The sequence below is a fragment of the Panthera tigris genome, chromosome B1 (genome assembly GCF_018350195.1).
Source record: "Panthera tigris isolate Pti1 chromosome B1, P.tigris_Pti1_mat1.1, whole genome shotgun sequence".
Classification (NCBI taxonomy): domain Eukaryota; kingdom Metazoa; phylum Chordata; class Mammalia; order Carnivora; family Felidae; genus Panthera; species Panthera tigris.
In genome coordinates, this window is record NC_056663.1 from 39983707 (window position 1) to 40004512 (window position 20806).

General features: G+C 36.0%; 1 protein-coding gene and 1 long non-coding RNA gene across 8 annotated transcripts in view; one reads left to right on the top strand and one right to left on the bottom strand.

Annotated features, from left to right (window-relative positions):
* Window positions 1–20806, bottom strand: part of HOOK3 (hook microtubule tethering protein 3) — a 114665-nt gene that overhangs the window by 62743 nt on the left and 31116 nt on the right. For all 7 annotated transcript variants that reach the window (XM_042983346.1, XM_042983344.1, XM_042983343.1 and 4 more), the window contains 5 exons: window positions 18835–18885; window positions 17226–17358; window positions 13134–13201; window positions 4428–4490; window positions 2714–2797 (listed from right to left, as the gene is read on the bottom strand). In XM_042983346.1, the coding sequence (XP_042839280.1) occupies window positions 2714–2797; window positions 4428–4490; window positions 13134–13201; window positions 17226–17358; window positions 18835–18885 (399 nt within the window). The remainder of the gene's footprint in view (window positions 1–2713; window positions 2798–4427; window positions 4491–13133; window positions 13202–17225; window positions 17359–18834; window positions 18886–20806) is intronic.
* On the top strand, window positions 13187–19498 carry LOC122237896. Its single transcript, XR_006216630.1, has 3 exons — window positions 13187–13353; window positions 17243–17329; window positions 19406–19498. It is a non-coding gene; the product is annotated as an uncharacterized LOC122237896 (long non-coding RNA).

Consider the following 20806-nt stretch of genomic DNA (forward strand, 5'->3'; position numbering starts at 1 on the left):
ACAAACTGCCACAGCCACACCAGCCTTCAGCAACCACCATCCTGATCAGTCTATCAACAGCCATAAATGCTGAGGCAAAACACTCCACCAGCAAAAGAAATTATGATACGCTAAAAGCTAAGATGATGGTTAGCAATTTTTAGCGATAAAGTCTTCCTAAAGTGTATACATTTGTAAAAAAAAAAAAAAAAGAAAGAAAGAGAATATACATTTGTTTTTATTTAAAAAAATTTTTTTAATGTTTATTTTTTGAGAGAGAGAGAGAGAGCGAGCGAGCAGGGGAGGGGCAGAGAGAGAAGGAGACACAGAATCTAAAGTAGGCTCCAGGCTCTGAGCTGTCAGCACAGAGCCCGATGTGGGGCTCGAATTTATAGACCGCAAGATCATGACCTCAGCCGAAGTCGGACGCTTAACCGACTAAGCCACCCAAGTGCCCCTACATTTTTAGACATAATGCTATTGCATATTTAACAGACTACGATAAAGGATAAACATAACTTTTATACGCACTAGGAAGCCAGATAATTCATTTGACTTGCTTTACTGGGATACCAGCATTATTGCAGCAGTATGGAACAATAACTCCTAAGTATGCTTGTAATAAAAAATGATACTTAAACATGATTTAAGAAAAAAATCAGACAAAAAAGGGGTTTATCATAAAAAAGCTATAGTTTCCCGCAGAGTGCTTCTGCTTCTAACAGACAACTAATTTTAACTATTCCTAATTTTCCTGTCTTGGGTTGTTATTTTACATCTCTAAATGTTTTACACTTCTATTTCTTGATTTATCAACATCAGACATTATCTAGTGACTTTCTCCTCTGACAGGTTAAATTACAGCAACTTGTGCCATCCTTCCTTTCCACAAACAGCTATATCACTATTCTTGTTTCCTTCATTGGTCACCTCTGCAATCTTAACTACTTACTAACTCCTTCCACTCAATCCCCCACCCATTTATGCACTCACTCATCTGCCTACTATATGGACCACGGACTACAGGACCATGGAAAGCCTTTCCGGGAGGCCTAATTTAGTACTTCACACATTTAAGTGCCCAATACATATTTTATGCCAAATTAATCATGTGATTTTGAGCTGAGACTGGATGACTAGAAGGAGCCAGCCATGTAATAGCTGCTGTGCCACAGAAGTGGTTCTTGACTTCTTGGTAAGACAAGAACATTAGTGTTCCTCATGGCTCCTATCCTAATTTACTTCTCAACTACTATTACCTGCACCTCTACTTTCACAATAACATTTCTCTCTAGGACAATTCTAAATGTTGAAATTGGTTTATATTATTACATTAGAAATCAGAGTATCAAGTGTATTACTACTATTTTCTGCAGAACTAAGTGTGTCATAGGGCAACCCCTTCTATTCTCATAACCTGTCTGCAACCCTGCCATTCACTTTGCAGTATGTCTATACCAAGTTTGGTAAACTCATCTGTAAAGAATCAAGCAGTGAATATTTTAGGCTTTGAGAGCCATAGGTCTCTGTGGCATGAACTCTGTCCTTACAGCATGAAAGCAGTCATAGACAAGATGTGAAAAAGCAAGGCTGTGCTACAATAAAACTTTACTTACAAAAACAGATGACAAGGTGTAGTTTACCAATCCCAGTGTATAACTTTAATGTTATTGTGACCAGATAATATTATTTACCTTCTAACCCAACAAGTGTGTTATGATTATACTTCCTCCTATGTGCATCCAAAGCAATGACCAACACCTACGCCTTTCAAAGTAAAGTGCTTCTATTATAAAATATTATGAACTAAGTATATTCATAACCCAGCTTTAACAAGCATCAAAACATGGTCAGTTATGTCTTATTTGTACCTCTCTCCATGCCCCCAACCTCCTTAATTTTGAGGTAAATCCCAAATATTTTTTTCTTATTTTTTTTTGTTTTTTCTTTAATTTTATTTTTTTATTTTTTAAAATTTACATCCAAATTAGTTAGCATATAGTGCAACAATGATTTCAGGAGTAGATTCCTTAATGCCCCTTACCCATTTAGCCCATCCCCCCTCCCACAACCCCTCAGTTTGTTCTCCATATTTATGAGTCTCTTTTGTTTTGTCCCCCCCCGTTTTTAAATTATTTTTGTTTCCCTTCCCTTATGTTCATCTGTTTTGTCTCTTAAAGTCCTCATATGAGTGAAGTCATATGATTTTTGTCTTTCTCTGACTAATTTCACTTTACTTTCTGTCTTTTTATTGGTGACTTCTTGAAATCTACCTACCCTATTAATTTTTTTTTTTTTAAAGATTTTTAAGTAATCTTTGTACCCAACATGGGATTCAAACTCACAACCCTGAAATCAAGAGTCACATGCTCTACAAGAAGCTGGCCTGCATGTAAATTAGAGTATTTATATTTTGGATACTGGAAAACACTACAATCAGGGCTTTTAAAAATCTCCACTCCTCCCTAAAGCTAGCACTGATATCCTTCCTTTCTTTTCTTGGGTCCTTATGCCATTTTCATTCAGTTATTATCAATCTAATAGGGTTGCAAGAAGGAAACAAAGCTAACATATTTGATTAGTCTATTTTTAATCAAAAACCTGTTTTCCCTTTTTTTCTCTTTAATTAGGGTTGTGTTACAGCCAAACTATACTACATGGTAGTACACAGTATATCTGGTGTTACTTATAATGGTGCATTTCAAATAGGTAGTACACAGAACAGATCTCTTACCTGCATATCCAGTTCATGGCACCTTTGAGCGATTTCTTCCTTTGCTGACAGAGCTTCATTTAGTTCCTCCGTAGTTTTCTTCAACTAGTTACAAACAAAGAGATACAATAAACATTTCAATATGAAGTAGCAACAGTTAATAATTACATAGGTACAATAAAGAATTAAAACATTTCCGTCCCATTTCTTTCTGAGGGGCAGGGAGAAATGGAGAATCCTTCTGGAGAGTCAAAAGAAGGCATTTCTAACTGAGTATCTTCTAGTCCTAAGTCTTGTTTTTTCAGATTCTCTGCATCTGGTACTTTCCTTTTATCAAGTTTTCTTACATTTGCCTATCTGGGCTACATGATTCTTGGTAATGTTGATTCTGTAATAAGTGAGAAATTTTACCTTGATAAAATATTCATGTGCTAGAGGATAGGGGTTTCCATAGTTGAAATATATAGCCGATGTATTTCAACCCAAGTTCTTCAGTCATATTAAACCTTTATGTTAGTTTGCATAACAGTTTTTAAATTATTATTCTGATTCTCAACACAAACCAAACACTTCTAAGTTGTGTCCCATTATTATATAAACTCTAAGTTAGCAAAGCATGAAAAAATTAATTAATTAAAATTACTTAATTAAAAAAAAGAAAAATTGGCTAAAAAATTATAGTGGCTTTTCCTTTCACATGACCAAACTTCTGTGTAATATAGATACAAAAAAATTCATAAAGGTAACAAACTTTAGGGGTGCCTGGGTGGCTCAGTCCATTAAGAGTCAGACTCTTGATTTAGGCTCAGGCCATGATCTCTGGTTCCAGCCTCCCCCACCCCCCCCGGACCCCCCCCCCCCCCCACCGAAGGGATTTTCTCTTTTTCCTTCTCACTCTGCCCCTCCCTTGCTCACACATGCATTCTTTCTCTCTCTCTCTCTCAAAATAAATAAACTTAAAAAAAAGTAACACCTTTAAAACCTAACATCACAAAGTAAGGGAAGCAAATTACAACTTGGGTTAAAATCATATGTCCAAAGACTTTCCTACAAAACATTTAGAAACCATGGGGAAGAAATGAGAGAGGGTAATGTGAAGATATCTGTTCACCCTTTGGGACAGATGTCCCAGGATAGTTGGAACATAGAAACTGACAATGTAACTAAGAGTATTCTATTGAAAAGTAGTAATTAAAATTACAAAATAACTTTTGGTTAAAACCACAAGAATACACCACAGAGTTCCTTTAAAAATATAGTACATTCCTTAATGCATTTAAGTATCTGTTGACCGTTCGTCACAAAGATAAAGGGTAAACGGTCTTTCTCACAAAGATAAAGGAAGAATAATGTGAAATAAAAGGTATTTTGTATTATAAATAAATCATAAGATTAAATGCATGCCATTTTTCAGGAAATGCCGTGTGTTAAATGTAGCATGAAGAAAGATATCACTAATGGAAAAAGAAAAATCATGACTAGGAAATACAAATTACAATGACTTTAAGTTAATTTAAAGTGGGTTATGCAATATTTTAATTACAAATTACAAATTTAATTACTAATGTGTAATATCCACTAGTAAAGTAGCTTAAGCTCTTGAATTTTAGTAAAAAACAACGAATTAAACCAATATATTCTATAAGCAATTTCAAATGAAACATTCTTTTTGTGAATATATAAGGTTTATTCTTTTCAATCCCTGCATGGATAAAAACAATGCAAAATGAGATACCTGGCGATCAAGGTCAACATAGGCATCATTTCCAGCAGAAACAGGAGATTCCTTACTCATCAGCTGAAATTAAGATTTAAATGATTGTAACTATGTGGCAAAAAAGACATCATATAAAACGCACTTACATAACAAAACGAATACCCAAATCACCATAAAATTATAAAAATGAAAATGAAAACACAAACATAAAAGGAACATTTTCTTACACATTAAAACTTTTCAGTCTGGAATATTTTTTCATTCTAGAATAATGCCTTCATTTAGAATTACAGGTCTAGGGGACACTTGGGTGGCTCTGTTGGTTGATTTCAGCTCAGGTCATGACCTCATGGTTTGTGGGATGAAGCCCTACATTGGGCTCTGGGCTGACAGTTGGGCTCTGCCCCTCCCCCCACGCTCGTGTGCACGCGCACACTCTCTCAAAATAAATAAACATTAAAAATAAATAAAATTATAGGTCTAAATTCTGGTGCTCATTTTCACTGTAGGCCCAGTCATAAGAATCAAGTATTCTTATCACTAAAAAGACAAGTCTTTTAGTTTAAGAAGTGGCTAAATATTTTAAAACTGACTTTTCAGTAAAAAAAAAACAAAAAAAAACAAAAAAAACCCCAGCAACACAAGTAACTATTTCTAAAGAATAAATATGGGCAACATCAATATAAATCAATATAAGCCAAAATGAGTTGGCTGATGTTTATAACACATGCACACACAAATCTATGTCTTAGCCTCTCTCACCCTTGTGTTGCAAAGAGAAAGGATCCATAAAGTGTGAGGGGCTAGGAGAGAAAAAGATAAAATCTGACTGTGACAAAAGTCAGGGGCAGACCCAAATGGTCTCAATTTTCTGTTGCTTCCTTCTTATGTTCTGTCTGAAGGACAAAAGAAAGGGGGACAATTAGAAATGTGGGGATGTTCTGTTGAGAGATTTTATAATTTCAGCCTTTAATCCCAATCTGGAGTGACCTGAAATGTTATGTTCAGCTGTACCTTGTTCTTATCAGTGGTTTTCAAAGTGAAGTTCTCAAAACAACAGCATCACCATTGTCTGGAAACTCATCAGAAATGCAAATTACCAGGTCCCAGCCCAGATGTACTGACTCAGAAACTCTGGGGTTAGGGTTCAACAACATGTTTAATAAAGTCCTCCAGCTGATTCTGATGCATACTGAAGTTTAAGAATCACTGCTCTATATTAATGGGATGAGAAGAGTTCAAAGTCCCTTAGGGGGAAAAAAATCTTAGGAAGAGCAAAAAATACTGGCTTCAATGTTTATGCTTTTATTGTGACAATATTAATCAAAAGATTTTTAAGACTTCTTCCAACTGAAAAAATAATCCCATGGTAGAGAAGATATAATTCATTAAAAATATAAAAAGGAAAAATCATTATTTTACCATCTACAATAATCACCTTTTATAATTCTGAAATATTTAAGAAGCTACCAACCATGGGTGTAGCATAGGTCAAGTGAAAAAAACCATCACAGTGTGATAAGGGCTGTGACAGATTATCAGAGAGGTGGGTATCTGACTTGGAGGCAGGTGGCAGAAATACTAGGAGTGATCTCTTCCCCATCTTTTTCCTTTTCCCATTATTGCAGTTAAGTCCTCCTCATAACACAGCAACACTTCTGAATAAAAACCTAGGTGTCCTACACTCTGAACACAACCTTCTGTCATCCCTGCTCTCTCATTCAATTATGTTTAGTTTACGTGCTTCTCCGCTTGAGGTTTCCAGGCCCTCTACCTCCCTCCTTTCTCCCAGGTTTCCAGTCGGAACCCATCACTTTCTTTCTTATTCTGCTTAGACTTTATAGTAAACATTCTTGTTTTTGTCTGCTCACATTTACTCTTCTTTATTTTGCTAACATCATCTTATTTTGGGCAATCTTCCTCCACTGATTTAGCTTCCATGGTTCATCATTTGTTTAACCAACTACCTTCTCTTTCTAGCCTAGATTTTTCACCGTCTATTATGTTGATAACTTTTGTCAATATCATCACTTCTCTTACCTCCATTCCTTCTTCTTCCTGGCAAAATCTCAATCTAGAATCAATCCAAATACCTGTCTGTTCTGACCATAAATCCTGACTGCTAAGTACTGAGACAGTAAACAAAAAATATTTTAATCCTAAAACACTATTAATACATAGTTTCCAATTTCAACTGTGACTTCAAAGTTGTCCCCAAAGTATAGTTATGCTTCCCCAGTCAGCAGTCTCTTTATTCCCTTCAGAGATTATTCTAAACCTTTCCTACTTCTCAAACCTCACCAACACCCCCATACTCTTCACCAGGAAACTTTGTCTCCAAGATGAACATAGGGGAGGGAAACAAAAACAATATAAAAACAGGGAGGGGGACAAAACAGAAGAGACTCATAAATATGGAGAACAAACTGAGGGTTACGGGAGGGGCTGTGGGGGGGGGATGCGTTAAATGGGTAAAGGGCACTAAGGAATCTACTCCTGAAATCATTGTTGCACTATATACTAACTAATTTGGATGTAAAATAAAAAATAAAACAAGTTTAAAAAAAAAATCTTTGTCTCCAAATAAGAATTTCCCATGTCTTAATCCACAAAATTGGCAACATTCATGCCCATCCTTTCCTTCTCCAATCTTGTAATACAAGTATTGTTCTTCCCATAGTAGGCTAATCCTTTCACTTGTGCTCCCTGACCCAGTCCCTTCCCAGCTTCTCACAGACCCTGTACCATTTATCATCCTCTCTCTTATAAATCAACATCTGTCCTTCTCTTACTTGTGGCTTCTTCCAATTACCATTCAAAGAATTAAAAGACTTATCATTTACTTGACCACCATTTACATTTCTCCAAAGAATGATCCCATGAAAAGATTCTCAACATCATTTGCCTTTAGGGAAATGCAAATAAGCCACAAGGAGATACCACTTCCCACCCACTAGGATGGCTATTATAAAAAAGATGGACATCAACAAGGGTTAACAAAGAGGGGAAAAACTAGAATCCTAGTGCTGGTGGTGGGAATGTAAAATGCTTCAGCACCCATGCAAAAGAAGTTGGTGCATCCTCAAAAAGTTAAACAGAGAATTACCATATGACCAAGCAATTCAATTTCAACATAGGCAGAATAGGTGTTTTATAAAAAAAAAAAAAAACAAAAAAAACAAAAACAAAAACAAAAACAAAAAAAACCTGGGGAGCCTGAGTGGCTCAGTTCCTAAAGCATCCAACTCTTGAGTTCAGTTCAGGTCATGATCTCATGGTTGTGAGATTGAATCCACGTCCATGCCCAGCACAGAGCCCACTCTCTCTCTCCCTCTCCTTTTGCCCCTCCCCAGCTGTCTCTCTTTCCCTCTCAAAAACAACAACCCATATACTAACATTCACAGAAACATTATTCACAATAGCCAGAAGGTAGGAACAACCCAAATGTCTGTCAACTGATGAATGGATAAACAAAATGCTACACATCCATACAATGCATTATTCAGCATAAAAAGGAATATGTATTGATACATGTTACAAAATAACCTTGAAAATATTATGCTAAATGAACAATGCTGGACACAAAAGGTCACATATCCTATGTTTCCATTTATATGAAATATCCAGAATAGGGAAATTTATAGAGACAGAAAGCAAATTACTGGTTGATGGGGGCTGGAGCAAGGAGGAAATGAGAATTGCCTGTGTAATGGGTGTACAAGGTTTCCTTTTGTGCTGATGGAAAAAGTTCTGGAACTAAACAGTGACAATGCTTGCACAACATTATGAGCACACTAAATGTTACTAACGGCAAATTTCTGTTATATGTATTTTACCATGGTAAAAAAAAAAAAAAAAAAAAGTCTAAGTCATTAGTACTTGAATAAAGAAATACAAATAGAATGTGCCAAAAAAAAAAAAAAAAAAGCCCTTCTTCTATTATTCTATCCAGCTACACCTTCTCCCCGCTAGGTCCAATCAATCACCAAGCCTATTGATTCAAGCTCTAACAATTTTCAAATCCGTCCACCTGTCTCCACCCTGCCATAACCTAGTTCAGGCTTCCGTCATTCTTTGCTGGATAATTATCAAGGTTTCTCAACTGCTCTCCCATTTTCTAACCTGGTTTTCCTCCAAACCATTCTTCTCATCATATGGATTTTCTTAAATACAGACTTCAGTGTATTTTCTCCTTAAAATCTATTCATTGGTTTCCAAAGTCCCAAATCTCTAAAACTGCTCAATATTCTAATGATCTTAGGTCTCTGGTTTCATTTCTAAGCACTTCCTACCTCACCATGTTTGCTACAGGCACCTTCTTTCAATACCTCCAACATTCCATGCAGGTCTTGCTTCTCTTGCCACCTGGACTTTAGAACAATTTTTACCCCTTCGTTATGTCATCTCATCCTTCTGTGCTCAGATGAGATGCCACCTTCCCTGAGAAGCCTTCCCTTAAGTCCCCAAGCTGAGTTAGCTACTTCTTGGAGGTTCTCTTAATATTTTCCCCAACATGGTACTTTTCATTTTGAATGCTTTAAATGTACGTGAATTGCTTGGTTAGCCATTTCTCCCATGAGACTTAGACTTTCTGGGGCAAGAGACCATGTCTGTCTTTTTCACAATTGTATCCTGAATGCTTCTGGTGTATCTATAGCTTCTGGTGCATATTAAGGGCTTGAGAGTATGTGTTAAATGCATAAAAGGAATACGCACATAAAGACATATAATCTATTTTTAAAATCTAGTTGTATGTATAATTTTATATACTTTGTTCACGTGACATTTTAAATGTTTTCCCTTTGTCATAATATACTTTTAAAAAATTTTATCAGCTATATAATATTCCATGAGATGGAGGTACCCTAAGTTAAACACTTGCTTACTAATGGATGCACATTATTTTCATATTTCTATTAATATAAAATAGCTTGGGGGTGCCTAGCTGGCTCAGTCAGAAGAGCACTGATTCTTGATCTTGGGGTTGGGAGTTCAATCCCCATGCTGGGTGTAGATATTAAATAAATAAACCTTAAAAATAAATAAATAAATAAATAAAATAGTTGGAAAAACACTGTTGTACCCAATCTTGGTCTGAATTTCTAAATAATTCCTTGGGCTAGATATGTAGAATTAAAAATCGCTTGGTCATAGACTTTAATTTTAAAAATATTTCTGATTATAGATGCAAACCTGTTATTATAGAGAAACTGGCAAATACAGAAAAGAATATAGAACATCCAACCACTTGGAGATAATTAACATTTTGCAAGTTTGTTTTCACTCATCTTAATCTCTAACAGAAATGGGATTCTATTGCTCATGTGCTCTGTTTCCCTAGACCAGTCTGACCCATGTTGTTATATGTTTTCAATGCTACATATTATGCCAAAGTATTATTCTACCATAATTTACTTATCTGTCTCCCTACTGCTGAGTTCTATGCTTCACTTTCCCTTTTATAAAATGGGGATAATAACAGTATATACCTCAAAACATTACAATTAATTTTTCATTTTTTTATTGTGGTATGTAGAACCACATGTAGTTGTAGAACTATTACATGTAGTAGTATGTAGTAGAACATACTATATGTATGAACATATATAGAACATAAAATTTGCCATTTAAAATTTTAAGTGTACATTTCAGTAGTATTAATTATAATTTTAAAAGAGTTAATAGATGTATTGTATTTAGTAAGTACCAGCACTATCTTGCACATAGTAGGTGCTAGATGAATATTTGCTATTACTATTATGTATCTCTGTATTTCAGATCTCCTTCGGATAAATTCCTAAAAATAGAATTGTAGGATCAATTATTGTAAGGCAGAACTGTTAGTGGCTCCTTATTCTTTTTCCTATTTTTTGCTTAATAACAGACTCCTCAAATTGTGGTTGGGCTATGACTACCTGGAATAAAGACCACATTTCAGGGGCGCCTGGGTGGCGCAGTCGGTTAAGCGTCCGACTTCAGCCAGGTCACGATCTCGCGGTCCGTGAGTTCGAGCCCCGCGTCAGGCCCTGGGCTGATGGCTCGGAGCCTGGAGCCTGTTTCCGATTCTGTGTCTCCCTCTCTCTCTGCCCCTCCCCCGTTCATGCTCTGTCTCTCTCTGTCCCAAAAATAAATAAAAAACGTTGAAAAAAAAAATTAAAAAAAAAAAGACCACATTTCAGGGGTGCCTGGGTGGCTCAGTCAGTTGAGCAACTGACTCTTGATTTCAGCTCAGGTCATGATCTCATGGTTTGAGAGACTGAATCCCACGCTGGACTTCGTGCTGACAGCATGGAGCCTGCTTGGGATTCTCTCCCTCTCTCTTTGTCCCTCTCCTGTTCTCTATCTCAAAATTAAAAAAAGACCGTATTTCCCAGTTTCCCTGTGTAGCTGTGTGAGTAATATCTGGCTAATAGGAGTGAGAATTGTTGAAAGTTTACTTAGAGGAAGTGAATAAGTATCCCCTCAATCCTTCCTGATGGCTGGAAATGTGAATGTGATAGATGGAACTTGAGAAGCCACAGATGACTCCCACTCCCACAGATGCTCCCACTACCTGGGAATCATATATTAAGGATGGCAGACAAGAAAGCTGGATCCCTCATGACGATAGAGCAAAGTCCAGGACCACTTAAGAGCAAAATCTGCTATCTTGCTTAAGAGGTACTCGTTTTGAGGGATGCCTGGGTGGCTCAGTCAGTTAAGTGTCTGACTTTGGTTTGGGTCATGATCTCATGGTTTGTGGGTTTGAGCCCCACATTAGGCTGTGGGCTGAGGGCTCAGAGCCTGGAGCCTGCTTTGGATTCTGTGTCTCCCTCTCACTCTGCCCCTCCCCAACTCACACTCTGTCTCTCTCAAAAGTAAAAGAAAAACATAAAAAACTTTTTTTAAAAGAGATCATTGTTTTGATACTTTAATACTCATGACTTAATATCTTACATGATATAAAAGAATATGACATGATTTTAAGATGTATCAGTTTATCTTCCTACCATCAGAGCTGACTGCTAAAGTGATCTTTTCAAAGCTTTGTTTTTTTGAAACGTCCTGTGTAGTAATGAATTTGGCTGGCCTTTGTCCCGTTACTGGCAAGTAGCCTCTCAATCTCTGGGATTTCCTAACTGATAAAGAGTATCTATGATCTGTGGGTCTCTAGGTAGCTTAAGCTAAAAAGATGAATGACTCCAGTTGGGGGCTGGTAATGCCAGGAAGACCAGATGTATCAGATTATCACTTGATAATGAGCCTGACTTCTGATGGGGAGGAGAGCTAGAAACTGTGTTCAACCCCATGGTCACAGATCCAAACAATCATTCCTTCATAATGAAACCCCAATGAAAACTCTGGACATGAAAACTCAGGTGAGCTTCCCTGGTTGGCAGTACATGTTAATATGCTGGGGGAGTGGTGGTATGCCTTGATACTATGGACAGGTAACAACAGAAACTTTGCATATGGGACTCTCCTAGACCTCACTCTATGCATTTTGGGGGTGGGGGGAGTTGGTTCTGGTTTGTATTCTTCTGCTATAATACTGTCATCATTCCTGAGTTCTGTGAATCAGCACCCTGAGGGGGTAATGGGAACCTCCAGATTTATAGTCATTTGGTCAGATTTTTAAAAAACCACAACTTTACTTAATTTGCACTTAGCATTTTTCATGTTTGTTATATTTTTTCTCTGTCAGTTGCACATTCACATCCTATATTGTTTTCTAGTACCCCTAACAATCTGTTCCCCTTTTATGATCAAAAACATTCTTACATCCTGAGATAAACTGGTTATATTAATCTACATTTTATTTTTACTTTTATAGTTTTATGTTTCACATTTGATGGAGTTGAGGACATGCTATCCCAAAATGTGGCATCCTGGCATACTGAATATTTCAAGCTGAAGGAATCTGAGTAGGTACAGGAAAGATTTTCTACCTTCTCCTGAAGAAGGTCATAAGACCCTCATGTGAGAGGTGCTCTCCCTATACTCAGATGAAAGAAGCATCCTTATCTCTAAAGATAGATTTTGAAAGGATTCTGAATGAATAGGATATGCTGTTTTCCCCAGGTTACTATCCTTAGCTCAAACCCTTTTTTGCCCTATCACATTTTTCCATGATTCTCCACTCTTCATCAAACCTAGCATCAAAACACTCAGGTTTAAACACGTCTTTAGTCTTCATTTCCTTAAGAAGGTTCTGGTGTAATGTAAAACATCCTTTAAATACATTTGTACCCTTTTTCTTGTTAATCTGTCTTTTGTTAATAGAGGTCCCAGCTGCGAATTTGGATGGGTAGAGGAAAAAGATATTTTTCCTTCCCCACAGTTTCAGTATAAATATTCATCTAGAAACTGCTCTGGGTATGGTTGGAGTTGAAGACGTATTTTCTGCCAAACAAGAAACTAATAATTAAGTGTGAGGTACACTGCTGGTTTAAGATATGTATTTATAATGGCTTTAGGAATTAGTCTACTATTCCTAGTTCAGTAGAGCAATTTTAAAAATTAGGAACAGTTACTGAATATACCTAAAGACAAATGTTTAAGTTTTAAATAAAAATGAGAAAAATGTATGATTTTTTAAAATAAAAATGAGGCAAGCTATATTGTAAGTGTAAGAAAAAAAATTCTCAAAAAAAATGAGAATCTTTTTTAAAAATCTTTACTTCTGCTATTCATATTCCTATTTGCTCCTTTAATTTCTCACACATACTTAAAGTTCCAACGTACCTCTTGAATGGCTGTCATGACAACATGTTGAACAGATTCCTCCATCATCATAATGGCTTGGATGTACTCTGAAAACAAGAATAATCTGGAATGTCACTGTTCAAGTTAAAGATACTCAAGGGAGTAAAAGGCTTACACTTCATGAATTCTTATAAGTAGTCTCCCATGTTTTGACTCTTCCCAGGAATTCTTCATAAGTGGTTAAATATCTGCACCACAGGTAAAGTAAAGGCTGAAAGTTACAGTAGTTCTTTCTTTAAGAAACCACACCCACCACCCCATTAATTTACAAAGTTTGAGGCTACAAGCTAAAGGTCACAGGAATACAGTATCTCAGGAATGCAAGACAATGAATTGGCAAAGCCTAAAGCCAGGATGGAAAGAACTCCTTATTGCTATTCCTAAAATTTAGAAATCTTTCACATTATACTTTGTTACAAGTTAAAAAAAATAACTCTGAGGTCTGTGCCTTATGCTTGTGTGACAAAGCACTGCACTGTGTACAATTTCTACCTTAATATTTTCTGCTATAGAATAGAAAAATCTTAATAAACCGGAGAGTTGCTTAGGACAATGAATTAAGACGAAATTAAGATAGAAACTGATACCATAAAAAAATAAATATTGCATAGCCCTGGACTTTAAAATTCACACATCTCTAATAAGCTGAAGTACCAACTTCATCAATCTTACCCTCGCCACTGCCAAAAAAAGAGAAGGATCTCTCAGCTGTCAGTAATGAAAAAGCTGAAAAAAATTATTTGTCTCCTAAAAACAAAGCCCTAGAAGTACTTTTCCTTATTTGCAAATCCAACAATGAATGGAAAAAGTGGCATTAAGCATAAAATAAAATCAACAGGCCAGGTGGGTTCTAACAAACATGGTAAATACATTTTAATAAGAAACATTTAAAAGAATAATTAGGAAATTTTAGTCTCAACCTGCCTCTCTCCACATACATCCAAAAAATCCTCTCCATACGTACACCAAAAACTTGTCTCTACACTTCAAGTATTACATGATGGGAGTCTTACTGTGAAATTGTTAAAGTGAACTTACGAGACTCATGTATTTGGAATGCCAAGGTGTATAAAGCTGTGTGTGACAGACAACTTATTAAAAACAAACAAACAAACAAACAAACAAAACCAAAGTATTTTGACAACACTACTAAATTGTGACATTCTGACATCCTGGTTATTGATGCCAAAGATTTTAAAAAACATGTTTTTAAACAAGTGTTGTTCTTAGGATACTTGTACCCAATCAAATGTGTGGTGACACAAACATACACAACACACTTAAGTCACAGGTATTTTCTTAGGACAATAGTAGGAATGTATCAGAACCACTATTTGGGGAAAAAAAAATTCTTTAGTCTGAGCTCCGTTTCCTGTTCTGTTATGTTAATGAGGAGCATCCTCTAAGTGCTGGAATGCAAGGGAGTGCTTGTAGATGTTCTGTTCAAAGCTACTACACACAGAATCCCAGGGCTATGGAGAAAATGGCATAGCTAGGATGACTAACAGCCCTCAAAATAAAAGACTGTGAACATGGAAAAGAAAAAGCAGTGGCACTGATAATGGGGAAGGAAACTTAATGACAGCCTATTGGAAGTGAAGAAACTAACAGTGGGAACAGGGAGGTAAGGAAGTTAGTAAGGTGTGAGAGGGGAAGCGTTAGTTAAGAAGCGGTGTTGCCACGTCAAGGCCCTTCCCCGCGAACACCGTAAAATGCTACATGATAAAATGATGATGACAACTACGTTAATGTACAAATTTTGAAAAGAAAAAAAATTCACAAATCTTGTGTCCAAAATATAAATATATATGATTATTGGGTGCAGATCTATGAGGCAATGAATGAGGTGTGCTATGTCACAGAGTTCATCCTGAAAACAGCTTTTTTAAGGCCAAAATTTATAGCAGGTGAGTATGAGGAGCATGATTTAAACATGGAGAGACATAGGTTATTGTCCTTGCCTAGCCTTTCACAAACCAGAAACCTTGGGCAAATCATGTAATACTTAGTTTTCCTCATGTGTATATTTTTTTTGTTCTATGAGTACTTAATAAAGTACCAGGCAGAAGACAGACACTTAGAAATTATTAGTAGTATGTTTTATATTACTAATATTTGCCTTTTCAATTTTACCACCATTTATTTGCCCTGTTTAGGAAGACAGATGGCCAACATAAATGTATGTTAAGTCAACGTTCTGAGCAATTGCTCCTTACTTTTAGTAACTGAAAAACTCATCTAAACATAAAAGCTTTTTTATCCGTATAGCACTTTATGGATTACAAAGTAAATACGCATATACAATTTCATTTACTCCTCACGACTATCAGGTTTTGTATCCTCATTCTGTAGATGTGGAAATGGGCTGAGTACCTAGTCCAAAGTCAGTCAGGTAGTAAATGGCAGAGCCGCTTTAGTAAGCCTCACATTACACTGAAAATCTGAACTCAGGAATTCATTTACTTTGATTCTTGGTTCTCAACTATGTTTCTGAAAACAGGGAATGCCCTCTGGATAAATAAGATGTTAAAATCCTGTTCAAAGGTTTCATCATTTATACACAATTTCAAGGGAAAAAATGAATCTAGGTGTTACACAGGACTCTTGGTCTGTGTGAGAATCTGGATAAATATTATGATTGCTTTCCATAGGACTACGAATATAGGTAACATTCTTGTCTTTTCCTGTGATAAATATAATTGGTCAACTCTTAACAGGTATGCTGCTTCCAAGAGTAGGTGAATCTCCTAACAGAATAAGCACATAAGAGGTCATTATCTGAATTCAGTCAACTACATTAAATAATTTTCATACACCTTTTAAAATCAAAGCATCTACTTAGAAATTTAATGTGTCTGGAATCTTATTTATAGCAATCTTCTAACTTTTGGCAAAAAACTTTTAGACATCTTAGTAATATATAAAAATCACAAATGTAGAAAGTTCTCCATTTTAATTTTTAAACTGAATAAAGAAAACTAAAACTTACTGTAAGAGCATGCATACTAAAATCTAACAGGAATGAGGACAAAGAGAAATAAATATATTGTTAGAAAAAAATTCCCGGATCACACACCAATAAAACTAGTCACAGTTTCAAGAAAACAATATTGACAGCTATTAAACTTATCACATTAGAACACTGAAAAGGTATAGACAATTTAAATAAAAATCTGTTTTGCATTACCAGGAGTGAGGAAGAAGGAATAAGAAAAAAAAATCTTTGGGTTTAAAAACATAAAAACCTCCGTCTTCTACGAAGTTCATACAGTAACAGTAAAACGCTGTGCCCTCATTGTTTGGAGTAGTCCCTATGTACCTTTCTTCTATTTCATCACCCCTCATCCCTTCCTTACTACTCTCTAATTATAGTGGTGGGTTTTTTCAGTCTCTCAAAGATAACCTAAGTCATTATGACATTCAGTTTCTACTACTCAGATTACTCTTCATCCATCTCCACATCTTTGCTTAAATAACTTCCCTGGCCCATTACACTTTACCTTCACAGCACTCATTCCCATTCAGACCACACAGTTATTATGTGTGACATTGCTTCCTGCCCTCCCTCCACTCACCAACCTGTTCCACAAGGGAAGGTACCGTGTCTGCTCTATCTGGCAATGTGCTCCTAGCCCCAGCATAATGCAGGAGTTTGGTAAATATTTGTGAAATAAATCCTTCATACTTGCAATCTAAAGTATCCAATTTTAAGTTCCCAGAGCTAAACTGATCCAGTATAACATTACCATTATTACTGAGATTAATTTAGCTGGACATTCTCCAATTAACAGTAAATTTCATCACATTCACTGTAGCTAAAACTAATCTAATTCAAAGAATTATATAGTCCTGCAGATAGGGAGAGAATCCTCATAATCAAATTTATTCTAAGCTGCAAAACTCTTTTAAGCTTGCAAACAAAGTACTAGCAAAATCATAGAAAATGGCATTGTTTGAGGGTGGCCTTGTGAAGATGCTATTGTTTGTACTAGTGATTTATATACAATCTATACAATATGTATTCCTTTGCTTAATTATTTTAAATGCATACCCTAACATCAAATAAATTACCTTGCTTCTGTTCGCAGTTCACAGCACAGCCTAAGATGAGTTGAAGCATCCTTCCAAGCTCTGCGGCATCAGAATGTTCCCCAATGAGGTTCACATCAGGAAGGGTAAAGTCATTAATTTGCTGTCCTAAAATCTGAATAGAGACAAAAGGATTAGAACTGCATTTACATTTATATGTCCAAATAAAAATATTTGATACAAATTAGCTCATCAGCACCAGAAACTCATTGCTAAGGGCAGAGCTATTACGTCAATTTCACTTTCAATTTCTATTTTTACCTCCTATAAGCTAAATTATAATGATCTTGATTTAGAAATTTAGTCCCAATCTGGTATATGGTATGAACACTGAGAAAAGAAACTGAATACTTTGATTCCTTCACCAGCTCCCAAAAGAAAAATTCTCTGAAGTTCAAAGCAGAGCCAGAGAGGTTCTGAACAAGGGAGCACCAGAAGGAGCAGAGATTAAATATAGATTCATGCCTATATTTAATATCATTTAACTCCAAAATGCTGATAGCCAAATACCTGTATCAGGAAGGAAACAGAGGATTCCTTTATGGGGAAACTGGTCCCAAATGAAATGAAATATATGCAGACAAACGGGTAGGTTCCTATCTAATAACCCTACAGTGAATAAAGAAAATCCTAGAAGCACACAAGCAGGATGAATAAGGCACTAGTGTTACAGGTGAGCAGGGCAAGGAGCACAGTACCTGGTGGCTCACGGTAAGAGCTATGAATTTGATTCTCAATAGGAAACCATGAAAAACTTTTGAGAAGAATGACATAATCAAATTTTCATTTTTAAAAATCATTTTGGTTTTAGAGTGAAGAATAAGAACAGACTGTAGAGGGGCAAGAGTGAAATCAGGGTTACCAGTCAGACTACTCTAGAAATATAAGCAAGAGCTAATGATGGCATGGTATAAAGTAGTGGCAGTAAAGAAGGAAAAAGCTTTATTTTGGAGATTTAGGTCTTATGACAATATTTTAAAAAAGGAAGGACTATAGGATGACTTATAGGTTTTGGACCACTTACTGAGTTGTGAAGATAAATGATACAAGTATAGATGTAGGTATAAATGAAGGTAAGTTCATGGGGTAAAAACAGTTAAGAAAGTAACATGGGCATCTATGCTTTGTTGTGTTCATTTGATTATCTGTGATCATGAAATTTAAAGTAAAACTAGTTCCACTGCCTGATTTTTAATACCTTGACTGTTCTGATGCAGACTCAGAGGATAAACTGAGTTAATCTAGGGATGGAGGTTTGCCACGGAATAAAACTAATGTAAGCAAGGGAGTTGGTTATAATGCCTGGATTCTAAACTACCTTCATAAGAGAAGAGGAGAGAGTTCATATATGGCAGAAAGTAAAGTATAACATTAATAATCATCTACACACTATCCACATTACAGTGAAAAAGAGCCTCTATTTAGTAACCACCTAACAGATAGTTGTTTGAACCAACATCTAAAACAATGGAAGATAAGCTGCTTTTTAATTTTGAGGTAAATTTTCCTTTACTCGAAACCACTGCAAAATATTGTAAAATTAAATTTCCTATAGTAATACTTCTAAGCAGAGTGAGAAAAAAGTTCCTACCTCATGATTGTAATCCAGGATTCCTTTTAAAATTTTCTTTAAATTGCTTATCTGTTCAGAGAGAGATAAAACAACTGGGTAAAAGTCAAGCATAGATCAAAATATAATTTAACATAAAAAATTTCTGAACCAACTAATCATTCTAGTTAATCATAAATATAAAAAATAAAACTCAACAGCATATGTGAATTCCATAATCACCAAAAAAGGACTATCAGTGGCTTAATTTATGTGATCTCAAGAGATTATAATAAAAAAATTAAGTTTCCAATCATGTTAAATTTTCAATGTTATGATCACACTGACAGAAACTGGAAGGTAATTGAACAAGACTTAACAGTAAGATTAAAAGTATCAGATTTTCCGCAAGTAAAGAAAAAAATGTGCCATCCTTACTGAAAACATCCTCTAGTACTGTCTTCCCTAGAAAAATGGAGTTGCATCTCACATAGAGGTTAAATTCTAAAATTAGAGCATTAAGCGAAAATTACAGTCAAAATCAGGTTTGGAAATGTCTCCAAATTTTCTTCACTGTCAGAAAAGACTGCTGATTGTTTTGTTTCTTTTTAAGGACTGCTGATTGTTCAGTTGAGCACCAAAGTAAATACTGAGGAGCCATATGGTTAAAAACATACTATGTTGAAATGCTAGTACAACACACGGCACTGCAAGATACTTGTGGTACAAGAAGCATCCTCTAGAAGCAAGAGAGGGTGAGGGACCAACATGTTTCCTATCACTCAGCCACTCTAAAGTAAGGGTTCACTGGCTTATATGTTATCTGAGTGAAATGACAGGCACGATAACCTGCACTATTTTAAGCTGTTATTTTTTCCTTTTTTTTTTTTTGACCCATCTCATTCGGTTGATACTGTGTTAAGTTAAATGTGTATACGACAGGATTCTGTTGACCCTAACTGTCCCTACCCAACAGTAGTAGCTGAAGATGTCCTAGGACAGAAGTACACAGTAGGACAGAAGTCACAGTAGAACCTGTGACTATCAAGTAACAGACACTCAATCATGGCAGTGCAATCCATTGCAATCAGACGTATTTATTTCTAAGGGAGAATATAAACTGAAAACTTATTTAAAAAAAGCTCATAAAGAAAACGAATATGTTCATATTTCTAGAAAGATTTGGGGACATGGCAAATATACAATATACTTTATTTCCTTTATTTTAGAATGTTTGGGGTTTTTTTTTTTCATATTTTAACATTTAAAATTAACATGTCTTAAAAATCAATGTGTTCATTTAAAATGATAGTTGAGGGACGCCTGGGTGACTCAATTGGTTAAGTGTCCAACTCTTGATTTTGGCTCAGGTCTCTCAGGTCATGATTTCACTGGTTCATGAGATCGAGTCCCATGTCGGGCTCTGCACTGAGTGTGGGGCCTGCTGGAATTCTCTCTCTCTGCTGCTCCCCTACTTGTTCTCTCTCTCTTTCAAAATAAATAAGCATTTAAAAAATAATAATAAAATGGTAGTTGATTTCCTATTAATCCCAGTTCTGAATATTAAGAATATGATAGTTTTTCCCCTTCTCTATATTACTGTCTCTGTCACACTAATGATACTAAAGATGAAGACAGGATGTATGTTTATGTGTGTGTTCTGTGCATGCAAGTTGGGTAAAGAACTCCCTCTTTGGTCGAGATAGCAAGCAAACGCAAAATGATTCGTAGCATTATTTTTTTTTTTTCAATATATGAAATTTATTGTCAAATTGTTTTCCATACAACACCCAGTGCTCATCCCAAAAGGTGCCCTCCTCAATACCCATCACCCACCCTCCCCTCCCTCCCACCCCCCATCAACCCTCAGTTTGCTCTCAGTTTTTGAGTCTCTTATGCTTTGGCTCTCTCCCACTCTAACCTCTTTTTTTTTTTTTTCCTTCCCCTCCCCCATGGGTTTCTGTTAAGTTTCTCAGGATCCACATAAGAGTGAAACCATATGGTATCTGTCTTT